Source organism: Pseudophryne corroboree, chromosome 5, assembly GCF_028390025.1.
Source record: "Pseudophryne corroboree isolate aPseCor3 chromosome 5, aPseCor3.hap2, whole genome shotgun sequence".
Lineage (NCBI taxonomy): Eukaryota > Metazoa > Chordata > Amphibia > Anura > Myobatrachidae > Pseudophryne > Pseudophryne corroboree.
In genome coordinates, this window is record NC_086448.1 from 152,206,578 (window position 1) to 152,233,216 (window position 26,639).

A 26,639-nucleotide genomic window follows, 5' to 3' on the forward strand; every position below is an offset into this window, starting at 1 on the left:
TCTCTGTGTGAACCTGTGGCTATCTACTTGGATTGCTATCTGCAACCCTGTATACAGGGAACCAGCACACATCTCAAAGATTCCAGTACATTATTAAGAAAATGTATTTCCATTGAACAGGTACCGTTAGATATTACATTGTCTACCATCGACGTCACCAGCCTGTACACTTGCATACCACATCAACAGGGTTTGAATGCAGTAAGACGTCTAATCACAGGTAATGCATTGTACACTGGGCCTGATATAGATTTTTTTATGGATTTATTGCAGTTCACCTTATCTCACAATTTCTTTATTTTTGATGGGCAATTTTATAGACAGCGAACGGGGTGTGCCATGGGATCTTCCGTGGCACCCTCGTTCGCTAATGCCTTTATGTGGGAGGTCGAACGTCAATTGTTTTTGGCTGACTCAATGATAGCAAGTCGTTTGTTTATCTATTACCGATATATAGATGACGTGCTGATCTTTTGGCGAGGTGAAGTTCAGGATTTAGTATCCTTAATTGATAGTCATAATGCATCAGACAGTCCCGTCTAATTTACGATGAGTTGTAGCCAACATGAAATGTGCTATTTAGATATCCTCATCAAAGTACATGAAGGTAGGATCGACACATGTCTGTATAAAAAACCCACCGACCGCAACACTGTGTTGCGGTATGACAGTTTCCACCCGACCTCCACAATAAGGGGCCTGCTATACTCACAATTTTTGCGAGTATGCAGGTCCAACACAAATGTGGAGGTCAGGAACAAACAACTGGATGAAATGGAGGGTAGGCTTCTGGACAGGGGGTATCCCCTGAAATTGTTACGTATGGCCCGTAAAAAGGCCACAGCCATTAGAAGAGAAGAGACCCTCAAATCAGTACCACCAAAGGATACCTCCAGCAGTATTCCGTGGGTGAGTGCATATGATGTAAATAGTGGACAGGTTAAGAACAGACTGCGGGGGCTTTGGCCCTTAGTCACATCGGACCCTGAGTTAACAGTCTTTAAGAATAAACGGATCATGCCGAGTTATACCAAAGGGCGTAGCATTAAAGATATCCTTGTCAAAACTGATATGGCTAAGTTAAAAGTTGCCCCCACCCACCATTTTTTGAGTAGAAAAAAATGGGTGCTACAAGTGCACGGGCTGCACGACCTGTGCACATATGTCCCCAGGGGATAGCATTTCCCACCCCTTTTCAGGAAAAAGTTTTAAGATCAGGTGGCCCTTGACATGTAGCACCAAGTTTGTTGTATATGCCATCATTTGCCCATGCGGCCGTTATTATATAGGGATGACCGAGTGCCAGTTCAAAGTGCGAATGGCTCAGCACAGACAGGCAATCAGGAATGCTTTGGCGGCCGGTAGTGGGGAACAGCCGGTTGCCAAACATTTTGTGGAGTTTAGGCATAGCATGGCGACATTAAAACATCGGATCATTGATCATGTGCCAGAATCCCCCCCCGGGGGGGGGGGGGGGAATAGGGGTAAAAAGCTTTTGCAGCTAGAATCCATGTGGATACATAGACTGCAAACCCTGAAACCGGGGGGACTTAATGAGAATTTGGGGCTCATTAATTTTCTTTAATTTTGAGGAGTAATGAGGTCCGCGGTGTGCCAGATGTTGAGTCCAGAGTTGAATATATTGCAATGGTTTTTCAGCACGGACAGGCGAGGAGGAGTCAGATGGCCTTAACTGATTATGCTGTAGGTCAGTGGGATCTTTTAGATCAATCTGTCTGTAGTGATGAGGTTAATGGAGGACCAGGCTGATATATGGTTGGGGACTAGTTCCCTTTAAATATTCTCCAGATGTTGTAACATTCTGCATGTACATTTGTGACATGGATCAGAGTCTGGACGGCCAGTAGCTGCATGTGGTAATAGCAGCAGTATGCTGCATGTTTATTTTTGCACGGACATAAATGTGTATAAGCACTGTTTTTAGACTTGCATTAGTATTGTATGTAGATCTGCATTAGCACTTCAATTAGTTTCTATTTTGCACAGTATTTTAAAATGATGTGGGATGTGTCTTTTCTATTTGTATTGCCAGCGTCTCCATGGTAACGCGGCTTACACCCGCGACGTCACTTCCGGCTGCGACAGACGCGCCCGGGGGCGCCGGGCGGTGAGACCGGCGGCGTGACCGAGTGGAGACGCCAGGTGATTGGGTGTGTGTTGGGGGGTAAGTACTTCTTCTAAGTATTTAAATGTGTGTAGTGCATTGTTAACACTTATCCTGAAGAAGGGGAACTGGTCCCCGAAACGTTGATTTCTTTTTGCACCAATATATGATTATTTTCACAGTCTCCGAGTGCCGCCTTTTCTTTGGTTGATATATATATATATATATATATATATATACCTGCTGTATACACACACACACACACACACACACACACACACACACACACACACACACACACATATATATATATATATATACACCTGCTGTACACACACCTACCCCCCCACACACATATATATACCTGCTGTAAACACACACACACACACACACACACACACACACACATACCCCACACATATATACCTGCTGTATACACATCTACCCCCCCACACACACACACATATATATATATATATATATATATATATATACACGTGCTGTACACACATCTACCCCCCCACACATATATATACACCTGCTGTACACGCATCTACCCCCCCACACACATATATATACCTGCTGTACACCCCCCCCACACACACATATATATACCTGCTGTACACACATCTACCCCCCCCACACACACACACACACATATATATACCTGCGGTACATACATCTCCCCCCCCCCCCCATCTCCTATATATTAGCCCAGATTCGTGACTTTGTGCCTCATTTGCTAACGCTGGGCGGAGTCAAGCCATAGAGATGTGGGCTAATATATAGGAGATAGCCATAGAAAATCTGCCCTAATATATGTGAGCAGGATACATAACTGACCGCAGGTTATATCAGCGTGGCCGCCGTTGCGGCTCCGCCCCCCCCCCCCCCCCGAGACAGCAGCACCAGCTTAAGGCTCCGCCCCCCCTCGCCAGCCATTGGTTCCGACCCAGATGCGGTGTCCCCCCCCTCCGCAAGCCATTGGTTAAGACTCCGATGCGGCCACCCCCCCCCCCTGCCAGCCATTTGTTGAGTCTCTGTCGGGCCCCCCCGGCACACTCCGCCCGCCATTGGCCAGACGCCGCCAGGACGCGCTGTGATTGGCAGTCCGTGCAGCTGCCACTGGAATGCCTGCCTCCTGCTAGCCCACCACTCACACAGGGAGACGCTGCCGCCAACGGGACAGCGAAAGAACGCGAGGGACAACCCGTACGCTCCATCCCCTGCCACTGAGCCACACCAGATAACCAGCCTAATCACAGCGCGCCCCCTGTACCACTGACGCTTGCACACGTTACGCCCCCGGTACCAGTGACGCAACGCCCCCTGTACCAGTGCCGCTTACACACGTAACGTAATAAAAACATTGCACGCCACAAGGGTGTGCAAGGGTTAGAGGGGCGTAGCCCCTGATGACGGTGTGAAGAGCGCCCGTAGGGCGTGATGAATCACCTAGTATATATATATATGTGTTTTCCTGAGGAAGCCTAAAAGGCGAAACGCGTTGAGAGACTGACCTACCTATCTACTGCCTGTATCACTGAGCTAAGCTTTTTTACTTTATTATAATTTTTATTTGTTTATTAAAAAACTTTTAAATTGTTATACAAGGCAGTTTTTTGAAATTGAGTGAATAGCATACTACACAGGACCTGCTTGGGTTATCTGGATAAAAGTTTATCCTACATGCTTGACTAAAGCATTGTATTTGGTGGGGAACAGCCACTGGGAAAGAGAGACTGATAGGCCTGATTTCAAGATTACATCCGGTACTTAACTCATATTTACGTGTCTATAATTTACCATTTACTTAAATTACTACACCATATGGCGCTTGTTCTTCTCCCCTACCTCCATATATATATATATGTGTGTGTGTGTGGGGTGGGTGTGTGTACAGCAGGTATATACTGTATGTGTGTATGGAGGGAGTACATAGGGCATGTACAGGTATATACACAAAGTGTGGTCGGGGAGGGGAGGAGGTGCTGCAGCTGCTGTGTACTGCACTGGGTCAATTGCTTGTCTCCGTCTTCCGGCGGCGGCTCCCCGCTCTCATCCTACCCGGGCGGCTCCGTCCTCCGCTGCCGCCGCCTCACAGTGACTGGTCGAGCCTCTCGCAGCCGCGGCCCGTTACCCGTCCTCCTCCTCCAGGCAATCACACAGTGGCCAGCTGACTGCCGCCACGACCCGCCGACCGGCTCTCCACTGTCGCCGCCTCACAGTGACTGGTCGAGCGTCTCGCAGCCGTGACCCGTTACCTATCCTCCTCCACCAGGCAATCACACAGTTGCCAACTGACTGCCGCCACGACCCGCCGACCGGCTCTCCACTGCCGCCACCTCACAGTGACTGGTCGAGCGTCTCGCAGCCGCGGCCCGTTACCCGTCCTCCTCCTCCAGGCAATCACACAGTGGCTAGTTGTCCGCATTTTCCTCCTATTCCTCCTATATCTTAGGCCAAATCTGTGACTCCGCCCAGCATTGTGACTCCGCCCAGCGTTAGCAAATGAAGCACAAAGTCACAGATCTGGGCTAATATATAGGAGATATACACATATATATCGAGAAACATGAAGCAAAACAGCACACTGGCAAGGGTTAACAAAATACCAACGGTCGTGGTGCAGGGTGCAAGAATAGATAAACATTGACACTCACTTTCCAATGTAGTTTTGAAAAGATGCAGGATCAGCACTCACGTTTTAGCAGAAGAGGATTTTTTCGGTCAATCAGTAGCAAAGTAATACAAACAGCGGCCCGACAGCCGTTTCAACCACACTCTGGTAGTTTTCCTTGGGGGCTAGTCTTGGGACAGCCACTGAGGAAAACTACCAGAGTGTGGTTGAAATGGCGTGACACAACGCGCAGTCGCTGCGACATGGGATGCGGCGGGTAGCTACCTGCCAAAGCGCTGGAGCTGCGCAGGCAGGGAGCTACTCGCCGGGTGCAAAAGCATCACCGCCGTGCGATGCTTTTGCACCAGTGCGAAGGGGGACAGAGCCAGACATGCGGGGCGGACAGTGGCGGATCTTGCCACGGGCAAGCAGGACTTTTGCCCGGGGCGCCGCGTTCCGGAGGGCGCCGGCGCCATCCGGAGGGCGCCGCACCATGGCAAGATCCGCCACTGTGCAGAGTGCTCCCCAGCAGAGCCCCCGCCCTGTGCCTCCCCCCGCTGTGAGAAGGGAACCAGACGCTACGCGTCTAGTTTCCCTTCGTGGCGCTGGTCCCCCCCGCTGTGAAGGGAATCAGACGCTAAGCGTTTAGTTTCCCTTCATGGAGAGGACCTTTGCTGTGCGGTGCGCGATGACGTCATCGCGCACCGCACAGCATTGTAGCACAGACGCTAGGGGTCATAATTGACCTCTAGTGTCTATGCTGTGCTATGGGGGAGACGTCATGACTGACGTCTCTCCCATAGATCCGAGGAGAAGAGCGGCGCCGGGGGGAGGTCTGCAGATCTGGAATCAGGAGCGGGGTATAGTAAGTATACTTTGTTTGTTTTTTTTTTAAATTTCCTTTCAGCGGCGCTACAAATGGGGGCGTGACTGAACACGCCCCCCGCATTAAGCCACACCCCTAACTTTTGTCCGGGGCGCCACAAGGGCAAGAACCGGCCCTGAGGGCAGACTAGCCCTGTGCTGGGCGTTTCCCCCGCATGTCTGAGAAAATGATTGTAGATGTGCTAAATTTAGCACATCTACGACCAGATCTGAATTAGGCCCTAAGAAAGGTACGCCGGGCCAGTTGAAACAGAGATACCGACAAAATGTTTAATGCAAATACGTATGTTTATTATGCAACAATAAAGAGGAAGACATTGTCACAGACAGTGATGCATAAGGGATAAGGGATATAAAAGAATTTAGTGAGAAAAGTAATGTTATGCAAAGGTAAATACATCTTCTATAAATGAAAATGCATAAAACAGAAACAAAAATACAGAATGACAATTGATCTCATAAATAATAAATTATGGTCTAAAATATTTAAACATTTTAACATGTGTTAAGAAAATCATACAAAAATCTTAGAACTAAGATAAAGTGAAGAAAAATATAATTTTATTGAGTGTTTTTTTATTTTATTATGTTATTAAATTGCCATTTCCCTGAAGAGGATTTATTTTAAAAAGGCATAGAGCCATATATATTTTTTTTAAATAAAACATTATGTGTAAAATTAACTTCAGGGACTTTTTACCCTATGTGCACCATTGCATGGAGTAAAACAGTATTCTATAAATACTAGCACCCTGCAATTTGCTGGATGGTGGATAACATTATGATAACAATACATAGCTGTAGATGAAGAATAGGACTACTGTACTTCACTTATGTCGAATGTCATTCCAAGGAATGTACTTTGACATTAGAAACTTATTTTTTTTTCCATAAGGAACTGCACTTTGAGCTTGTGACTACTCCTTTATAAAAACTTATATGGTTTTGATCAAATCCAAGATTGGTATCATTTACACAGACCATTAAAAAATGAGTTAATGTCCACTAAAAAGGGATGACATCTACTAAGACGTGTTCAGAATCATCTCAAGTTCAGCTTTTCACATTAATACAATTTGCTGAATAGCAACATTAAGATGGTATTCAGCTTACTCTGTACATAACAGTCGTTTCAAACATAATATATATACAATACATCTTATGTTACACAAAATGGTTGTGGTTCTTCATGTCAATGATCAAACTGCATGTAATACAAGTTGCTGTTTTCACTAATCTTCCTAATGACTGTATATGAACCAGAATCTGCCCAGTGGGTACCAATTGTTCAGATTAAATCAAATATCTTAATCTTGTACATCTACTGTAGCATAATGTTGCCAGACATATTCGGATTAGAAACATTGTGTTCTTGGGTTCTTTATAAACACATTACTTTTTGGCTGGTTTTGAATTTCCAAAAGTAACGAACACAACCCCAGTCTCATTTGCTTTGCTGCTAGAGTTCTCCACCGATGACATCAAATGTCTCCTAAGAAGAGGAGAGGCAGTCACTTCATAACGTGGCGGTGCAGATACAAACTCAAAGGTTGAGGAGCTCTGAGTGTCCGATTGCTTTGTAACCGTGGTAGATGTTTTGGACCTTATAGTTTTGTTGCCATACTGATCAGATTCTTCATATTTTTCAGTCACTATAGTTGTTCCAATTACTTTGGGACTATCAGATGCAGTTTTCAACTCAAGAACACTTTTTTGCCGTTGAGAATTGGGACTTGATGGTGAGTTGAGGTTGACCTGAGCGTTCTGATCATGAACTACAGCAATATTCTGCAACTCAGCTGAAGCACATCGGCCATTGTCACATGAAATACTCCACTGGTTGAAAGGATCTGAGCACTCTTGTGAATTGAGTCCTTTCTGTCCACTACCACTCACTCCTTGTTTGGGATTGCTTGCCAAATTCTGAGACATGTGTTCATTTTGGTTTGAAATCACAACTGAAGGTGAACAGTTACCATTCTGTTGTGTTGGTTTTCTGGCAGCAGATTCTATTGTAATGAAAGATGGAGATGTAGGAGAAAGGCGACTGGAAGTATTGGCCACCTCCAGTCCTGTCTTCTTAATCTCTGTTATTTCTTGATTGTTTACAGCGTCGATATACCCCTCTTCAAGAAGTTGTATTGGTTTTGCTTTACTGGAAACAATGCTAATTTTTCTGATGTTATTGGTTGCAGTAGGTGTTCCAAGGGATTCACGGAAGAGACATGAAAGACTTGCAATGTCAGAATCTGATTTTAAATTTGAAACAGAGAAGAGTGCTTTCTTAATCGTTTCTTCAATGTCTAACAGTCGTGCCAATGTCTGCTCTTTCAAGTGTTTGATTTTAGCACTTGCCTTTTCAAGGTCCTCAAAGGCAAGTTCTACAGATGATACACTTTCTGCATCCTCCTTTAGCAGCTCCAAACTGCCGTCTTTATGGCTTTCCTTTTGCTTCTGAAGAGGGGTTGCTTTTTCTTTGGTGTTGACTATCCAATCTGGAACCGTCTCAAATAAACCCCTCATGGACTTTACATCCACATTTTTAGTCTCTTCTTCTAATTCTTTCACTTTTTTCAAAATCATCTGAAGCTCATCTTGTTTTCTCAAATTCTCAAAAATATCGGTTGCTGCTTTTACATTGTCTTTCAATATTTCATCCCTATGTACTGATAATCTTTTGCGCCTTTCATCTTCTGTTTCCCTTTTCTGCTTGACTCTCATGACTACACCCTTGTTCGTGTTTTGATTAAAACTGTCTCTGGATTCTGCCATGGTGCCAACTGACTTCTTTGGTGCCTCATCTTTACTATTTGAATTTGGGCACAGTGTCTGTTTATACATATATTCTTCTGCCATTTGTCTCTCTTGTTGTAATGAGGCAGTGCAAGCCTTTAAGTCATTAGCTGAAAAAGTACAACATTCACTTAATGAGTCTTCTTTGTTTTTAGTGGCTTGGATTGTCCGTTCATCCTGGGAAGTTTGATTTTCAGAGGTAACCATATGTCTTTCATTGCATATCATGTGTGTATTGTGTATAAGCATTTCTTTTTCAGATTCTCCACTTGCGTTGGCAGAAAGGTAAATGCAAGTTGGTTTAGCTGGGGCATCACATGCATATGGGACCTGTATGGACATGTTGTCTGAATCTGTTAATGTTTTAAAACTCCTTTCATCAGTTTTAGTCAAAGGATTAGAAGATGGAGATGAAGGTGAGGTCAAGGAAGTCTTAGCTTTGTGCCGCAGAGGTGGACGTGTACTTGGCAACAGATGCTTTGGTTTTGGGGGCAGGGCTGGCTTTTGTCTTTGTGGGGGTTGGGATGTGCTTAGAGCATGTGTATTATCTAGAGTCTTATCACTTGCCTCTGCTATGGAATCAGGAATCTTTGTTGTAGGATCCTTCACCTTTGTTGCTTCTAAATGACTTGTGTTTGGAGGTTGACATCTTTCTTGTCCAGTCACAGCAGCTGGAGAAGGAGGAGAGTCATTATCAAATGATTGTACTGATGTTACCATTGCCTGATCTTTAAACTGCTGATCATCACTTTTTTTTTTACATGCAGCATAAGACTGCCCTGCATTCCTGTATATCATAGCTGCCTTAAAGTCACCCTTTGATACATTTACGTTAGACTTTTGGAGAGATTGAAGGGCAGTTGTTAAATTACCTCTTACAACTTCTTCCTTTTCTACTTCTTTCTGCTCTGTGGAAGCATACTGCAGTGCTCTGATCGCTGCCTTTACATCTCCCCTGACAATATCTTGATCTCTTTCTTCTTGCTCTAGTTGTGTTTTATAATCACAGTCAACAAAGGGATTTAAATAGTTTTTTGTTTGAATGGGGAACTCAACACCATCTTTTATACTGCTACTTTCTGCCCTACATATCTGGTTATGTTCCTGTGTTACTTTCTGCTCCTGCTCCTCAGAAACACTGACCTTTTTGGTGGATGTCGTAGACTTCTGAAGACTTGCATAAGATGACCGTGTATCTTGAACTTTGGTCGTGACACTGGATGTTTGCTTGGCATTGGCATGTTCTTGATATAATTTAGCATGAACAGGTTGCACAGTATTTCCTTGTACTTGCTTGCTGGAAAGTTGAATCTCCTGGGTACTTTTCTGAAGCTTACATTGTGCCTGTTGAATGCTCTTAGCTTCAGCTGTGGCTTGTTTTAGATCTAACAGTGCAGCTTGTAGATCGGTGTCACTGGCAGAATTGCTCTTCACCATACTAGACATGGAACCCTTGGCATGACACTCTTTAAGTAATGTAGAACTCTCCGCTTCTCCAGTTGTGTTTTTGCTTGCTGTAGATTTCTGCAATGCGGTGTTGTGTTGTATTGTGTTACTCACAGTGATGTCCTTTTTTTTTTCTACTTTGCATCCAAGTGAAGCTTTCTGGGTATTTGTTTCCTTTGCAGCTTGTAGATCAGTCTCACTGGCAGAATTGCTCTTCACCATACTAGACATGGAACCCCCGGCATGACACTCTTTAAGCAATGTAGTGCTCTCCGCTTCTCCAGTAGTGTTTTTGCTTGTTGTAGATTTCTGCAATGCGGTGTTGCGTTGTATTGTGTTACTCACAGTGATGTCCTTTCTTTCTTCTTTGCATCCAAGTGAAGCTTTCTGGGTGTTTGTGTCCTTTGTGGTATCAACCACAATGCAGCCTTTTACATTTGCTTGAGGCTGCACAGGATTGAATACAGGGTTGGATGTAACATACACACATTCTGAAGCTGTGTTGCTTTGGTTAGCTGTCTGTTTATGCTGTTCTTCATTTAATTCTTCACCTACAGGTTCCCTTTGAAGAAGCGTAAGAGCTTCTATTTCGGATTCTGCTTGGAGACTTCTCAAGTATCCTAAATCTCCTTTTTCAATGCAGCTTGTGTACAACTGGACATTTCCTTTCTCATTTTGCTCACGTGTTACAGAGACCTTTCGTTTGCTTTCTTGGCTGCAAGCCAGCAGATTTCCAATTGTTGATTTGACATCTCCTTTGACAATATTGTCCTCAGCCACACTAAATGTACAGTGTGATGATATAGAATAGATAATAATTTTCACAGAACCACTGGCAGATTCCTCCATTATAATACCAGTCTTCATGCAATCGTCTTCATTTGACAGTGCTTTGAAGGCTTGAGCTATGTCATCGTTGACATATTCTTCTTCCTGTCCTGCTGGCTGAGCTTGATCCAGTAGATTCATCTTGGTTACATGAAGTTGTCCACTACTGTTTTCCTCCACAAGAAGACCATGGGGCTCAACATCAGCTCTGTGGAGTAACTGTAATAATATTCTTTGCAGGTTGCCACCCACAGTTTCTTCTTTCTGAATCTCAGTTGTCTGGGCCGATAACTGATATTTTATCATGTTTACAGACTTACCATTGATATTTTCTATGACAATTCCTGCATGCTGAATTATTTGGTAGGAAAAGAAGGCATTAAGGATATCCTTTACACTTATTTCTTTTTGCTCAATGCTGGTTGAGTGTTTAAAGTCAAATTCGTCTAGCGGTGTACTTTCAAACAGCCAAGTGGTGCTTTTTACATTAGCCTTGGGAATATCTTCCATGGTTTGAGGAGCAGCTGGTCTTTCAGTATCTTTCAGGCTATCTAGTGGTTCAGACTCAAATAGCCAGGTGCATCTCTTAACATCTCCTTTTTGATTATCTTCTCTTTGAACTTTTATAATACCACAATGCTCTTGATCCTCTCCTTTTAAAGAATCAATAGGTTGATTTTCAAAGAGCCATGTAGAAGTCCTCACATTTCCCTTTTGTACATCACTGACACTAACCAGCCTGACATACTTCTTCTGATTCACTTGTTGTGATTCGAAGAGCTGCTTGTTTAGTTGGATATCACCCTTTTGAATATCATCAACTGTTCTCCTGATGTTCTTCCCAATATCTGTGATAGAATCCAGTGGTTCTGTCTCAAATCTCCACCTTGCAGCCTTGACACAGCCTTTCTCAATATCTTCTTGTGTCACTGCTCTGATGACAAAAACTTCCTCATCCTTATTGATCCTATCAAGAGGTTTTGTTTCAAATAACCATTTTGCACCTCTTACATCCCCTTTCTGGATTTCTTCCTTCTTTACTGATGTGACCTCATGGTATTCCCCTCCTTGGTCTTGGATAGCATATAGAGGCATGGTTTCGAAACGCATTGTACATGACTTCACATCTCCTCTGGTGAGAGCTTCTTCGACTTTGCCAATGTCCTTATTTTGTGAATCCTGTTGGATCTGATCCAAAGAATATGTTTCAAAAATAAAATTTTCCCCTCCAACATCCCCACCTTGGATAGTGTTTTTGGGGGGTAATTCTTGAGAACTGTCTTTGTTCATTATCAAAGAGTCCATTGCACAGTTTTCAAAAAGCCATGTGAATTTATTTACAGAACCAGCCTGTATGTTTTCTTCTCTTGTAATATCTGCTTTCGATACACATTCTTTTGGTTTAGATTCAAAAACCTCCTTCACTCTAGAGACTTCTCCTGATTGGATTTCAACTCTGCTTGAATACCTGATCATCTTTTTTAATTCGCCAGCAGAGGAAATGCTGTCCAAAGGTTCAGTCTCAAAAAGGTGTTTTGTGGTTTTTACATTAACACCTTCCAAATTATCTTGTGAAGCAATGTTCATTTTTATATAATGTCCTTCTGAGTCTCTGATGGAATCTAATGGTTGACTTTCAAACATCCAAGTGTAAGACTTAACATTACCTTGAACAAGAGTTTCTTTTTCTTGGGTTTTGTCTGATTTGTCATATAACATGTCAATAGGTTGGGTTTCAAAGAGCCATTGACACTTCTTAACATCACCTTTTTCTAAGACTTCTTTTTGAATTGCGCACTCTTCCTTCTTTTCCTGATGAATGACATCAACAGGTTGAGTTTCGAAGAGCCACCTAGCTGTTGCCACATCACCAGAAACAACCTCTTGCTTTGTGATTCCTTTAATGATATCCACTTTTTGAACACTGTCATTACACTGATCTAAAGGTTTTGTTTCAAACATCCATTGATATTTTTTAACATCTCCACTTATTACTTGCTCCCGACTGACAGATGTGACTTCATGATAATTGCCCAAACTGTCTTCGATAGCATAAAGTGGTGTGGTTTCAAACAAAGTTTGATGTGCCTTCACATTCCCCAACTTTATGTCATCTTGATTAGAGATGTGAACACTCCTGTTGTTTTTAATATTATCCAAGGGAAGTGTTTCAAACAGGTTTTTATATGACTTCACATCTCCCTTTATAATTTCTTTTGTGTCTATTCCATATTGTTCTCTTGATTCATCTTCTTTGTTGGACACTTTGTCTAATGAACATGTCTCAAAAATGTGTTTCCTTTGCTTAACATTCCCCTTTTCTTCGTTTAAAAGCTCAACCTTTTTTAGCTGACCAACTTCAAAATTGCCTTTGAGTGTTTCCATTGGTTGTGTTTCAAATAGCCACAAAGTGGACTTCACGTCACCAGCAAATACATCTTCTGTAGTGGTGATTTTACTATTATTGTTACTGTTAATGGAGTCAAGAGATTGCTTCTCAAATATACTGCTTTGCTTGCTCACATCTACTCCTTGTATAGTGTCCACAGATGCCTGGAATACACCATCTTCCATGTGTTCTTTTATTGTGTCCAAGGGTTGAGTTTCAAATATCCACTTGGCTGCATTTACACCTCCCTTTGCAATCTCTTCCAACGAAATACCTCTAATAAGCTGAACATTTGAGGTATCCTTGTGAATAGCATCCAAAGGCTGAGTTTCAAACAACCATCTTGATGTGTTTACACTATTGCTCTGTGTATCCTCTCTACAAATAGATTTAATTTCATGAATATTTCCAGTTGTATCTCTAATTGCGCACAAAGGCTCAGTCTGAAAAAGTTTTATGGTTTTGTTCACATCTCCCTTCAGTTCTTGAATTTCAGATTTTAGATGGAGAATGCTATTTTCTTCTATAGAGTTACAGCGTCCAACTTCATCTAAAGATTGTGTCTCAAAGAGGACTTTGGTGCCCTTCACATCACCTTTTTCAATAGGATCTTTCAAAACTGCTTCCTGGACATCTGTGTCATCTTGATAGGTTTTATTTAATGAATTAAGGGGCTGTGTTTCAAACAACCACAAAGCTGTCTTCACATCACCTCTTGACTGATCAAGCACTGCAGATGAGGACCTATTGCCATCAGTGCATGTCTGGCCTTGAAACATACGAGATGTATTTTTGACATTGCCACCAAGTACAGCCTCTTCTTCAGTTAATTTTCTACTACCTTGGTGTTCACCAATGGTATCCAAATTCCAATTCTCAAAGATCCAACGCATGGATTGTACCTCTCCAGGTAGCACTGAATCCAGATTGACTGAACCTTGTTGATTAGATTCATCAGTACTTAACAATTCAGAAATGTCCCTGGTCACAACATGCTCCAAGTTCTTCCTTAGTTCTGGATGCATGTGACGATAAAGTCTTTTTAACTCATTTACTTGCCGCTGCTCATAGAACTTGGAAAATGTCTCTTTTGGGGGAGGTGGAGGCATAAAACTTTGTTCTTGTGCTCCAATTACTGTCACTGAAGGATGTGTTGATTCTGGAGGAGGTGGTAAAGGTAGATCAGCCTCAATCCTTTTTTCACTATTAGCCTCCTTAGATAACTTCATGACGTTGTTTTCCATCTTAAGGAGTAAATAACATTGTTTTAAGACCTTTTCAAATTCTTCCCCTTCCCTCCAAAAAGGGTTAGTAGAAGCAACAACTTAGGGGGTAATTCCAAGTTGATCGCAGCAGGATTTTTTTTAGCAATTGGGCAAAACCATGTGCACTGCAGGGGAGGCAGATATAACATGTGCAGAAAGAGTTAGATTTGGGTGGGTTATTTTGTTTCTGTGCAGGGTAAATACTGGCTGCTTTATTTTTACACTGCAAATTAGATTGCAGATTGAACACACCCCACCCAAATCTAACTCTCTCTGCACATGTTATATCTGCCTCCCCTGCAGTGCACATGGTTTTGCCCAATTGCTATCAAAAATCCTGCTGCGATCAACTTGGAATTACCCCCTTAGTACTTTCAGAATACACATGTATTATTTTTATGGATTCTTGTGTTAGCATAAGAAACACAATTACAAAAACAAAAGATTCAGTTACTGTTTCTTATCTATATTTTTTATATCATTTTAGGGCTTTATTAAAAAAAGATGGAGCTTACCATGACAGAATAAGGGATAGACCCAATACTGTGACCAAAATCTCAGTTTAAAATAATATTGGTTTAAAGATAAAGCAAATAAATAAATAAATAAATAACAATTTGGGTCTTTAATTTGTGATACACAACTATGTATTGTGGGCATGGGGAAACAAATTAAAATTGTGAGTGGCCTAATTTTATAACTTATATGTCATATTATGTAGATGAAGCAATATCAATATTAAAATCTCAAGAAAATCAGGATTTGGTCTCGGTTAGCCAAATTCTAAAGAGGAAAATTTATCAAAGGCCCTTTTTTCTTTTTCTTTCTGGCAGATTAAATATCGCCCACAAATCACAGGTGATTTTTCCCATGTTTATGATACAAAGGCTTAAAATTCCAAGAGCCAGCAATGGGTAGCAATTTTTGAAAACCCCAAACTTTCCAGATAAAGGTTGTGAATGGTGAGATTGCATGCAGTTTGAGCTATGTGACCAAAAACAGAAAAGAAATATGCCCGCGCTCGGTTTTAGCCACATTGTTCATACCCTCCAACATTTTATACATAAAAATTGGTGCAAATTAGGAAAGGGGCGTGGCCACGGGTGAAGGGGGCATGGTCACGCCCCTTTTTCTACACTTTCAATGGACGTTTGGAGAGCCAAAAATCGGTACAGACCATAAAAAAAGGGACTGTACCTGACAAAAAGGTACAGTTGGAGGATATGATTGTACATGGTACAAGCTGCTTGGCAATATTAATGGCTTACGTGTATACAAAACCTATTTTTAGCGCTGATAGCAAAAGTCTGTCTGTTTTGTATACATTTTTAAGCACCAATAACAAAAGTCTGTTTGTTTTGCGTACATTAATGTTTTGTATACAATAATACTGCCACGTAGCTGGTATCGTGAAATATGGGTAAAACCAAGTGCGGGCATATTTGTTTTCAGCTTTGTTTAAAAATTTTGCCTAGCACTATCATAGCTGCTTTCAATCAAGGCTATAAAAGGCCCGGTTGGGTGTGGCTTACAGCCAGCCCTTGTGTTGCCCTCTGTATCTGGGAGGTTAGTGCATTTAGCTGCAATGTAATGGTTTGCTGGGCATTTATGGTAGTGTAGGGACTTGCCAGAAACTTAGGGTCCCTTGACGCCGGGCTGCAAGCTTAAATGCTTTGATCAAAATATTAACAAAATCACCATGCCTTAATTTGCTACTTATACCCCTTTCAGACTGCCACCACTGAACATGGGTTATTGGCACATGAATGTGCATAACCCGTGTTCATGTGCAGTCTAAAAGATAGACAGACAGAGAGGGGTGAGAGGGGTTTGCAAATCCCACCCCTACATTTCCCTTCAGCACACTAAAAATGATCTGTAACCATAACTGAACCTATCTGGTAATAGAAATTCAGAGAATTAGTTTACACATGTTTGCAAACACATGTTTAAGCTGCTGAGCCACTTTCAAGGCTTCTCCGATGTCAGCAGTCCTAACACTACATGATAGCAGTGCCCACATAGGGCCATGTCATTTGTCACAGTAGGCCTCATGAGAAAGGCTATTACTAAAACACATCCAGACAGAGCTAACTTACCCAGGAGCCACCCCGAGCATCTCCCATTAGCACTACAATTATCTACAGGAATGATCGAGCAACTACTATTGTTTGTCTGCTTGTGTGCGAGAGGCATTGAATGGGAGCAGTATTTGGAAGGCATGCTGTTCCTTGTAGTGCTAATGGGAGATGCTCGGGGTGGCTCCTGGCTAAGTTAGCTCTGTCTGGATGTGTTTTAGTAATAGCCTTTATCATGAGGCCTACTGTGACAAATTACATGGCCCTATGTGGGCACTGCTATCATGTAGTGTTAGGACTGCTGACATCGGAGAAGCCTTGAAAGTGGCTCAGCAGCTTAAACATTTATTTGCAAACATGTGTAAACTAATTCTCTGAATTTCTATTACCAGATAGGTTCAGGTATGGTTACAGATAATTTTTAGTGTGCTTAAGGGAAATGTAGGGGTGGGATTTGCAACCACCCCCCCTCCCCGTCTGTTTGTCTGTGACCCCTCCCCCTTTCCAGCACCTGATACATAATTATCTCCAGGAATGATCGAGCAACTACTATTGTTTGTCTGCAGTCTGAAAGATGCAAGTGTTGAAATACCGGGTCGAGTGACCCGGTATTTCAACTCTGAATGTGAGCAGGGTTGAACACGTCTTCAACCCAGCTCACTGTGCAATGTGAACGGGAGCCGGGTCGATCCAACCCGTTTCCCGTTCACTCTCTGTGTAGGGGCGGCGCTTGGAGATCATGTGACCTCCAAGCGCTGCCCCCGCTGCGTCACCGTTGACATTACCATCCCGGCAATATGCCGGGTTGCAGTCAGCGGCGGCGGGGAGCCTGAGGAGGGTCGCACGCTGGGAGCTCCCATGTCAGGCTCCCATGTGCGATCCGCCTCAGTATGATTTTCCGGCGGCTGGGAACGTCATTGCCAGCTGTCGGGATTCCGATGTCTGTATCCTGACCGCCGGGATCCCGACAGTCTGCAAATTAACTGTATCCCATACACAGATGTGCAGTATATTATTGTTAGTGCCAATAGGAAAAGTCTTTCTGTTTTGAGAACTATCATAATCTGACCATTCACAACATAATAATGAGGCACAATACACATATTAATTATACTAGCAAATGATTATTTATTACTAAAGGAGTCAAAGACATAATAATTATCTGTATGGGTGGAAAATAATTTAATGATTATATTATGTGGACCAAATTACTGTATGATTTTATTAATAATACAATAGGATGTTGTATATGGCATTAGTAATATTTTTTAATTATATTACAGGGGAATAATATAAAGCGCTCAGAGTTAAAGTGAGCCAAGTCCATGAGAGCGAAGTTTGAGAGAATGTATCTCAAAATTGAAGAATTGTAATTCATTAACCATTGACTTTTAATTGTTTTTTATTGCTTCAATAACATAGTGCCATGGTTAATGTATACTATTTTATAAAATCTGATGATTCTACTGTATCATAGTAGTGTTATTACAAAATGGACTTGGGTCACTTTAATGCTGAACACTCCATATATAAATTGTAATGGAGACAATACTAATTAATGGGTGGTCTTCTGTATGCCGACTGACGGGATCCCGGCGCACAGTATACCGGCGCCGGGATCCCGACAGCCGGCATACCGACACTTATTCTCCCTCGTGGGGGTACATGACCCCCCTGGAGGGAGAATAAAATAGTGTGGCGCGTAGCGAGCGCAGCGAGCCCGCAAGGGGCTCATTTGCACTCGCCACACTGTCGGTAAGCCGGCGGTCGGGCTCCCGGCGCCGGTATGCTGGTCGCCGGGAGCCCGACCGCCGGCATATCGTAGTGAACCCCTAATTAATGATGGGTCAAAACAATTTTTGGGCACTATGGGCCAAATGTTTTAAGCTTTATCAAGTGATAAAGTGGAGATGGATAAAGAGTGATAAATGACCAGCCAATCAGCTCCTAACTGTCATTTATCATCACAATCTATTATATAGCAGCTAGGAAGCTGATTGGCTGGTGATTTATCACTCTTTATCCATCTCCACTTTATCACTTGTTAAGGCTTAATACATTTGGGCTCTTGTGTAGCGCACATGGTAAGTGGCATAAGTGTGCTTTACAAATAATGCCCATAACAGGAAAAAAAATTGTTTTGCCCATCATAAATGAATACTGCTTGCATGAACATTCAAATAATATTACCCCATAAGTTCATTTAAAAATAATAATGCCCCTTTTATCTAGTCATAGTAGTAGTAGTAATAATAATAATAATAATAATAATAAATAACTTAACAGAATCATACAGTCATTTGTCCTCAGTATATAATCATATTTTTTTCCCACCTAAATGGTAATTCTTTTTATCTAGAGATATAGAAGTGTACACTAGTTACAATATTGGGCTTCATTTAAAGTGAGCCCTAAATACAGATGTGCACCTAGGAAATACCATGCTGCACTGGACAGGCAGATGCTAAGTGGGGATGGGGAGCTACTGTACCTCAACCCTAAATATTAGTAATAGCATAAAGCTGCCCAGTATGTGTAATACACGGAAAAGCAGCTGATACTCATTGCATGCAAATAAAGAAGAATGTGCACCCTTTAGCTGGATTTTGTCATTGTCCATTAAAATGCACCTGTCACCTACAACAACCCCTTTGTAGGCTGAACTATTCTAGAGTATGATGCCTCCTCTGAATTTACTAGAAATAAGTTACATTATATTGTTTGGAGATTTCATGCTGCATAAACATCATTAACATAAAATTCACAAGCCTCAACTGTGTCAATTAGTGTCACTGCATACATTACAAAGGCAGGTGGAGCAGACTTAATTGCTTTTTCTGTGTCTTGTTTAAAATACTACTAAACATAAAAAGAGATTTATGTTGAAGAGCTGCTAAGAACACTTCTGTAGCTTGAGGAACTGGAAGTATCAAGGTAAAGTTTTGTTTGTGGGGGTAGTCTTTACACCTTTGCACACCAGACTTCCTGTATATGAGCCCATTAAAAAACACAACAACCAGACTATCTGATACCCCTTTCACATCGCAAAAATAACCCGGTATCGACCCGGCATATTGCTGAGTCGACACGGGTCAGTGTGTGATGTGAAAGGGCCCCATGAGAATTCCCGGGTCGCCTGACTCAGTAATTAAACCCAGGTAATAAGAAGGGTTATTCCCGGGTTCAACACCAGGTAAGTGGCAGCGTAAGCGGATTCCCAGGTCATTGCGATCCGGGACCCGTTTCCTACATAGGGAGAGGTGGCGTGGAGATGAGCTCATCTCCCAGCGCTGCCTCCGGCTCCGCCCCCCGAGGCTATGGCAACCGACTCGGCATATTGTCGGGTCGGAAAGCCAGTGCAGAGGCTCCAATGCCGTCTCCCACCCGGGAAGGACCTGTTACCAATTCCTGGGTGGGATCCAGCATTGGATATCTGAAAGGGGTATCACAGGTTTTCTGTCACTGCTTACCGCAGCTACTGTATAGGAATATCTGTTATCACCATCATTTATTATTAGAATATTGCCAAAGCTGCTAAATGATACTCAGCTGCCCAGCAATACCGGAAGGCAGCAGAAATAGCAGTCTTATCACTCTGCCAGGCCAGTCTTGATGAACTGACCAACGTGACCCAGCTGACTGGTTCACACTTTTTTTAAAAATAATAATAATTATAAATGTATACACAATATTTTTTTTTTTACAATTTATTTTCATAACATTCCAGTGTTAAAAATAGCTTTATTAAAATAAATGATTTTTTTTTTTTATTGAATATTTCCTGCTATCGCCAAAAGATGGAATATTATTTGGTCACCTGGACTTCCGTAATCTTTGTTATATGTAGTTTTGCTGGAGACAGCAAGATAGTCTTCCTGTATCCACTGGAAATGCTGAATCCAATATGGCCTTTAACTTCCATTAATGCATATTAGCAAATTGGTGCAACACAGGCTGCTCCATATTTATATGCAGTGGTTCTTAGGTCACATAAACACATAAGTATCCTACCTTCTCTGTCCACTCAATGTGTGTATGGAGTTGCCTTCAGTTGTCCTCCTTATTGTTTTTAGGATCTCTCTAGTCTCTTGGATCTATAAGCAAAGATAACATTAACAGATACCCATAAACTCTTACTGTAAAGTACAAATGCATTAAAATACTCTATATCAGTCCATACTGCACACCTCTCTTTTTCACTCTTAAGGTGTGTACACAGTACACACCATACTTACCTACTCTCCCGGAAGCTGCGGGAGGCTCCCTTTTTTGGGGGTAGCCCCCCGCACCCCCGGAAGAGTACGCAGGTCTCCCGCATCCTGCTCGCACCCTAGTGATGCGAGCAGGATGGAGAGATAATCTCCCGTATTCGCAGGTCCGTCAGGTGGGGAAGGGGTTAAAATGTAGAGATGAGCGCCGGAAATTTTTCGGGTTTTGGTTTTGGGTTCGGTTCCGCGGCCGTGTTTTGGGTTCGACCGCGTTTTGGCAAAACCTCACCGAATTTTTTTTGTCGGATTCGGGTGTGTTTTGGATTCGGGTGTTTTTTTCAAAAAACCCTAAAAAACAGCTTAAATCATAGAATTTGGGGGTCATTTTGATCCCAAAGTATTATTAACCTCAAAAACCATAATTTACACTCATTTTCAGTCTATTCTGAATACCTCACACCTCACAATATTATTTTTAGTCCTAAAATTTGCACCGAGGTCGCTGTGTGAGTAAGATAAGCGACCCTAGTAGCCGACACAAACACCGGGCCCATCTAGGAGTGGCACTGCAGTGTCACGCAGGATGTCCCTTCCAAAAAACCCTCCCCAAACAGCACATGACGCAAAGAAAAAAAGAGGCGCAATGAGGTAGCTGTGTGAGTAAGATAAGCGACCCTAGTGGCCGACACAAACACCGGGCCCATCTAGGAGTGGCACTGCAGTGTCACGCAGGATGTCCCTTCCAAAAAACCCTCCCCAAACAGCACATGACGCAAAGAAAAAAAGAGGCGCAATGAGGTAGCTGACTGTGTGAGTAAGATAAGCGACCCTAGTGGCCGACACAAACACCGGGCCCATCTAGGAGTGGCACTGCAGTGTCACGCAGGATGGCCTTTCCAAAAAACCCTCCCCAAACAGCACATGACGCAAAGAAAAAAAGAGGCGCAATGAGGTAGCTGACTGTGTGAGTAAGATAAGCGACCCTAGTGGCCGACACAAACACCGGGCCCATCTAGGAGTGGCACTGCAGTGTCACGCAGGATGGCCCTTCCAAAAAACCCTCCCCAAACAGCACATGACGCAAAGAAAAAAAGAGGCGCAATGAGGTAGCTGACTGTGTGAGTAAGATAAGCGACCCTAGTGGCCGACACAAACACCGGGCCCATCTAGGAGTGGCACTGCAGTGTCACGCAGGATGGCCCTTCCAAAAAACCCTCCCCAAACAGCACATGACGCAAAGAAAAATAAAAGAAAAGAGAGGTGCAAGATGGAATTGTCCTTGGGCCCTCCCACCCACCCTTATGTTGTATAAACAGGACATGCACACTTTAACCAACCCATCATTTCAGTGACAGGGTCTGCCACACGACTGTGACTGATATGACGGGTTGGTTTGGACCCCCCCCAAAAAAGAAGCAATTAATCTCTCCTTGCACAAACTGGCTCTACAGAGGCAAGATGTCCACCTCATCATCATCCTCCGATATATCACCGTGTACATCCCCCTCCTCACAGATTATCAATTCGTCCCCACTGGAATCCACCATCTCAGCTCCCTGTGTACTTTGTGGAGGCAATTGCTGCTGGTCAATGTCTCCGCGGAGGAATTGATTATAATTCATTTTAATGAACATCATCTTCTCCACATTTTCTGGATGTAACCTCGTACGCCGATTGCTGACAAGGTGAGCGGCGGCACTAAACACTCTTTCGGAGTACACACTTGTGGGAGGGCAACTTAGGTAGAATAAAGCCAGTTTGTGCAAAGGCTTCCAAATTGCCTCTTTTTCCTGCCAGTATAAGTACGGACTGTGTGACGTGCCTACTTGGATGCGGTCACTCATATAATCCTCCACCATTCTTTCAATGTTGAGAGAATCATATGCAGTGACAGTAGACGACATGTCCGTAATCGTTGTCAGGTCCTTCAGTCCGGACCAGATGTCAGCATCAGCAGTCGCTCCAGACTGCCCTGCATCACCGCCAGCGGGTGGGCTCGGAATTCTTAGCCTTTTCCTCGCACCCCCAGTTGCGGGAGAATGTGAAGGAGGAGATGTTGACAGGTCGCGTTCCGCTTGACTTGACAATTTTGTCACCAGCAGGTCTTTGCACCCCAGCAGACTTGTGTCTGCCGGAAAGAGAGATCCAAGGTAGGTTTTAAATCTAGGATCGAGCACGGTGGCCAAAATGTAGTGCTCTGATTTCAACAGATTGACCACCCGTGAATCCTTGTTAAGCGAATTAAGGGCTCCATCCACAAGTCCCACATGCCTAGCGGAATCGCTCCGTGTTAGCTCCTCCTTCAATGTCTCCAGCTTCTTCTGCAAAAGCCTGATGAGGGGAATGACCTGACTCAGGCTGGCAGTGTCTGAACTGACTTCACGTGTGGCAAGTTCAAAGGGCATCAGAACCTTGCACAACGTTGAAATCATTCTCCACTGCACTTGAGTTGAGACAGGTGCATTCCACCTCCTATATCGTGCTCAATTGTATAGGCTTGAATGGCCTTTTGCTGCTCCTCCAACCTCTGAAGCATATAGAGGGTTGAATTCCACCTCGTTACCACTTCTTGCTTCAGATGATGGCAGGGCAGGTTCAGTAGTTTTTGGTGGTGCTCCAGTCTTCTGTACGTGGTGCCTGTACGCCGAAAGTGTCCCGCAATTCTTCTGGCCACCGACAGCATCTCTTGCACGCCCCTGTCGTTTTTTTAAAAATTCTGCACCACCAAATTCAAGGTATGTGCAAAACATGGGACGTGCTGGAATTTGCCCATATTTAATGCACACACAATATTGCTGGCGTTGTCCGATGCCACAAATCCACAGGAGAGTCCAATTGGGGTAAGCCATTCTGCGATGATCTTCCTCAGTTGCCGTAAGAGGTTTTTAGCTGTGTGCGTATTCTGGAAAGCGGTGATACAAAGCGTAGCCTGCCTAGGAAAGAGTTGGCGTTTGCGAGATGCTGCTACTGGTGCCGCCGCTGCTGTTCTTGCGGCGGGAGTCCATACATCTACCCAGTGGGCTGTCACAGTCATATAGTCCTGACCCTGCCCTGCTCCACTTGTCCACATGTCCGTGGTTAAGTGGACATTGGGTACAACTGCATTTTTTAGGACACTGGTGAGTCTTTTTCTGACGTCCGTGTACATTCTCGGTATCGCCTGCCTACAGAAGTGGAACCTAGATGGTATTTGGTAACGGGGGCACACTGCCTCAATAAATTGTCTAGTTCCCTGTGAACTAACGGCGGATACCGGACGCACGTCTAACACCAACATAGTTGTCAAGGCCTCAGTTATCCGCTTTGCAGCAGGATGACTGCTGTGATATTTCATCTTCCTCGCAAAGGACTGTTGGACAGTCAATTGCTTACTGGAAGTAGTACAAGTGGGCTTACGACTTCCCCTCTGGGATGACGATCGACTCCCAGCAGCAACAACAGCAGCGCCAGCAGCAGTAGGCGTTACACGCAAGGATGCATCGGAGGAATCCCAGGCAGGAGAGGACTCGTCAGAATTGCCAGTGACATGGCCTGCAGGACTATTGGCATTCCTGGGGAAGGAGGAAATTGACACTGAGGGAGTTGGTGGGGTGGTTTGCGTGAGCTTGGTTACAAGAGGAAGGGATTTACTGGTCAGTGGACTGCTTCCGCTGTCGCCCAAAGTTTTTGAACTTGTCACTGACTTATTATGAATGCGCTGCAGGTGACGTATAAGGGAGGATGTTCCGAGGTGGTTAACGTCCTTACCCCTACTTATTACAGCTTGACAAAGGGAACACACGGCTTGACAAATGTTGTCCGCATTTCTGGTGAAATACTTCCACACCGAAGAGCTGATTTTTTTGGTATTTTCACCAGGCATGTCAACGGCCATATTCCTCCCACGGATAACAGGTGTCTCCCCGGGTGCCTGACTTAAACAAACCACCTCACCATCAGAATCCTCCTGGTCAATTTCCTCCCCAGCGCCAGCAACACCCATATCCTCCTCATCCTGGTGTACTTCAACACTGACATCTTCAATCTGACTATCAGGAACTGGACTGCGGGTGCTCCTTCCAGCACTTGCAGGGGGCGTGCAAATGGTGGAAGGCGCATGCTCTTCACGTCCAGTGTTGGGAAGGTCAGGCATCGCAACCGACACAATTGGACTCTCCTTGTGGATTTGGGATTTCGAAGAACGCACAGTTCTTTGCGGTGCTTTTGCCAGCTTGAGTCTTTTCAGTTTTCTAGCGAGAGGCTGAGTGCTTCCATCCTCATGTGAAGCTGAACCACTAGCCATGAACATAGGCCAGGGCCTCAGCCGTTCCTTGCCACTCCGTGTGGTAAATGGCATATTGGCAAGTTTACGCTTCTCCTCCGACAATTTTATTTTAGGTTTTGGAGTCCTTTTTTTACTGATATTTGGTGTTTTGGATTTGACATGCTCTGTACTATGACATTGGGCATCGGCCTTGGCAGACGACGTTGCTGGCATTTCATCGTCTCGGCCATGACTAGTGGCAGCAGCTTCAGCACGAGGTGGAAGTGGATCTTGATCTTTCCCTAATTTTGGAACCTCAACATTTTTGTTCTCCATATTTTAATAGGCACAACTAAAAGGCACCTCAGGTAAACAATGGAGATGGATGGATACTAGTATACAATTATGGATGGACTGCCGAGTGCCGACACAGAGGTAGCTACAGCCGTGGACTATTGTACTGTACTGTGTCTGCTGCTAATATAGACTGGATGATAATGAGATGTAGTATGTATGTATAAAGAAGAAAGAAAAAAAAACCACGGGTAGGTGGTATACAATTATGGATGGACTGCCGAGTGCCGACACAGAGGTAGCTACAGCCGTGGACTACTGTACTGTGTCTGCTGCTAATATAGACTGGTTGATAATGAGATGTAGTATGTATAAAGAAGAAAGAAAAAAAAAAACCACGGGTAGGTGGTATACAATTATGGATGGACTGCCGAGTGCCGACACAGAGGTAGCTACAGCCGTGGACTACTGTACTGTGTCTGCTGCCAATATAGACTGGTTGATAAAGAGATGTAGTATGTATGTATAAAGAAGAAAGAAAAAAAAACCACGGGTAGGTGGTATACAATTATGGACGGACTGCCGAGTGCCGACACAGAGGTAGCTACAGCCGTGGACTACCGTACTGTACTGTGTCTGCTGCTAATATAGACTGGTTGATAAAGAGATGTAGTATGTATGTATAAAGAAGAAAGAAAAAAAAAACACGGGTAGGTGGTATACAATTATGGATGGACTGCCGAGTGCCGACACAGAGGTAGCTACAGCCGTGGACTACTGTACTGTGTCTGCTGCTAATATAGACTGGTTGATAAAGAGATGTAGTATGTATGTATAAAGAAGAAAGAAAAAAAAACCACGGGTAGGTGGTATACAATTATGGACGGACTGCCGAGTGCCGACACAGAGGTAGCTACAGCCGTGGACTTCCGTACTGTACTGTGTCTGCTGCTAATATAGACTGGTTGATAAAGAGATGTAGTATGTATGTATAAAGAAGAAAGAAAAAAAAAACACGGGTAGGTGGTATACAATTATGGATGGACTGCCGAGTGCCGACACAGAGGTAGCTACAGCCGTGAACTACCGTACTGTGTCTGCTGCGACTGGATGATAAATAATGATATAAAAAATATATATATATCACTACTGCAGCCGGACAGGTATATATTATATAATGACGGACCTGCTGGACACTGTCTGTCAGCAGAATGAGTTTTTTATAGAATAAAAAAAAAACACCACACAAGTCACACGACGAGTGTTTAACTTTTTCAGGCAATCACAATATAGTATACTACTAACTATACTGGTGGTCAGTGTGGTCAGGTCACTGGTCAGTCCCACTGGCAGTGGCACTCCTGCAGCAAAAGTGTGCACTGTTTAATTTTAATAATATGTACTCCTGGCTCCTGCTATAACCTATAACTGGCACTGCTCCCCAGTCTCCCCCACAATTATAAGC

The 26,639-nt window shown here is 43.6% G+C and overlaps 1 protein-coding gene across 5 annotated transcripts in view; it reads right to left on the reverse strand.

Moving 5' to 3' along the window:
* LOC134927409 (xin actin-binding repeat-containing protein 1-like) overlaps positions 1 to 26,639 on the reverse strand; it is a 559,013-nt gene that overhangs the window by 518,860 nt on the left and 13,514 nt on the right. The window contains exons 3-4 of one of the 5 annotated variants that reach the window (XM_063921820.1): positions 20,441 to 20,523; positions 5,976 to 14,330 (exon numbers count right to left, since the gene is read on the reverse strand). The exons of the other annotated variants lie outside the window; for them this stretch is intronic. Coding sequence (XP_063777890.1) covers positions 7,023 to 14,330 — 7,308 coding nt within the window. The 5' untranslated portion in view covers positions 20,441 to 20,523 and the 3' untranslated portion in view covers positions 5,976 to 7,022. Of the gene's footprint in view, positions 1 to 5,975; positions 14,331 to 20,440; positions 20,524 to 26,639 lie in introns of those variants that run through there. 5 annotated transcript variants of the gene reach the window in all.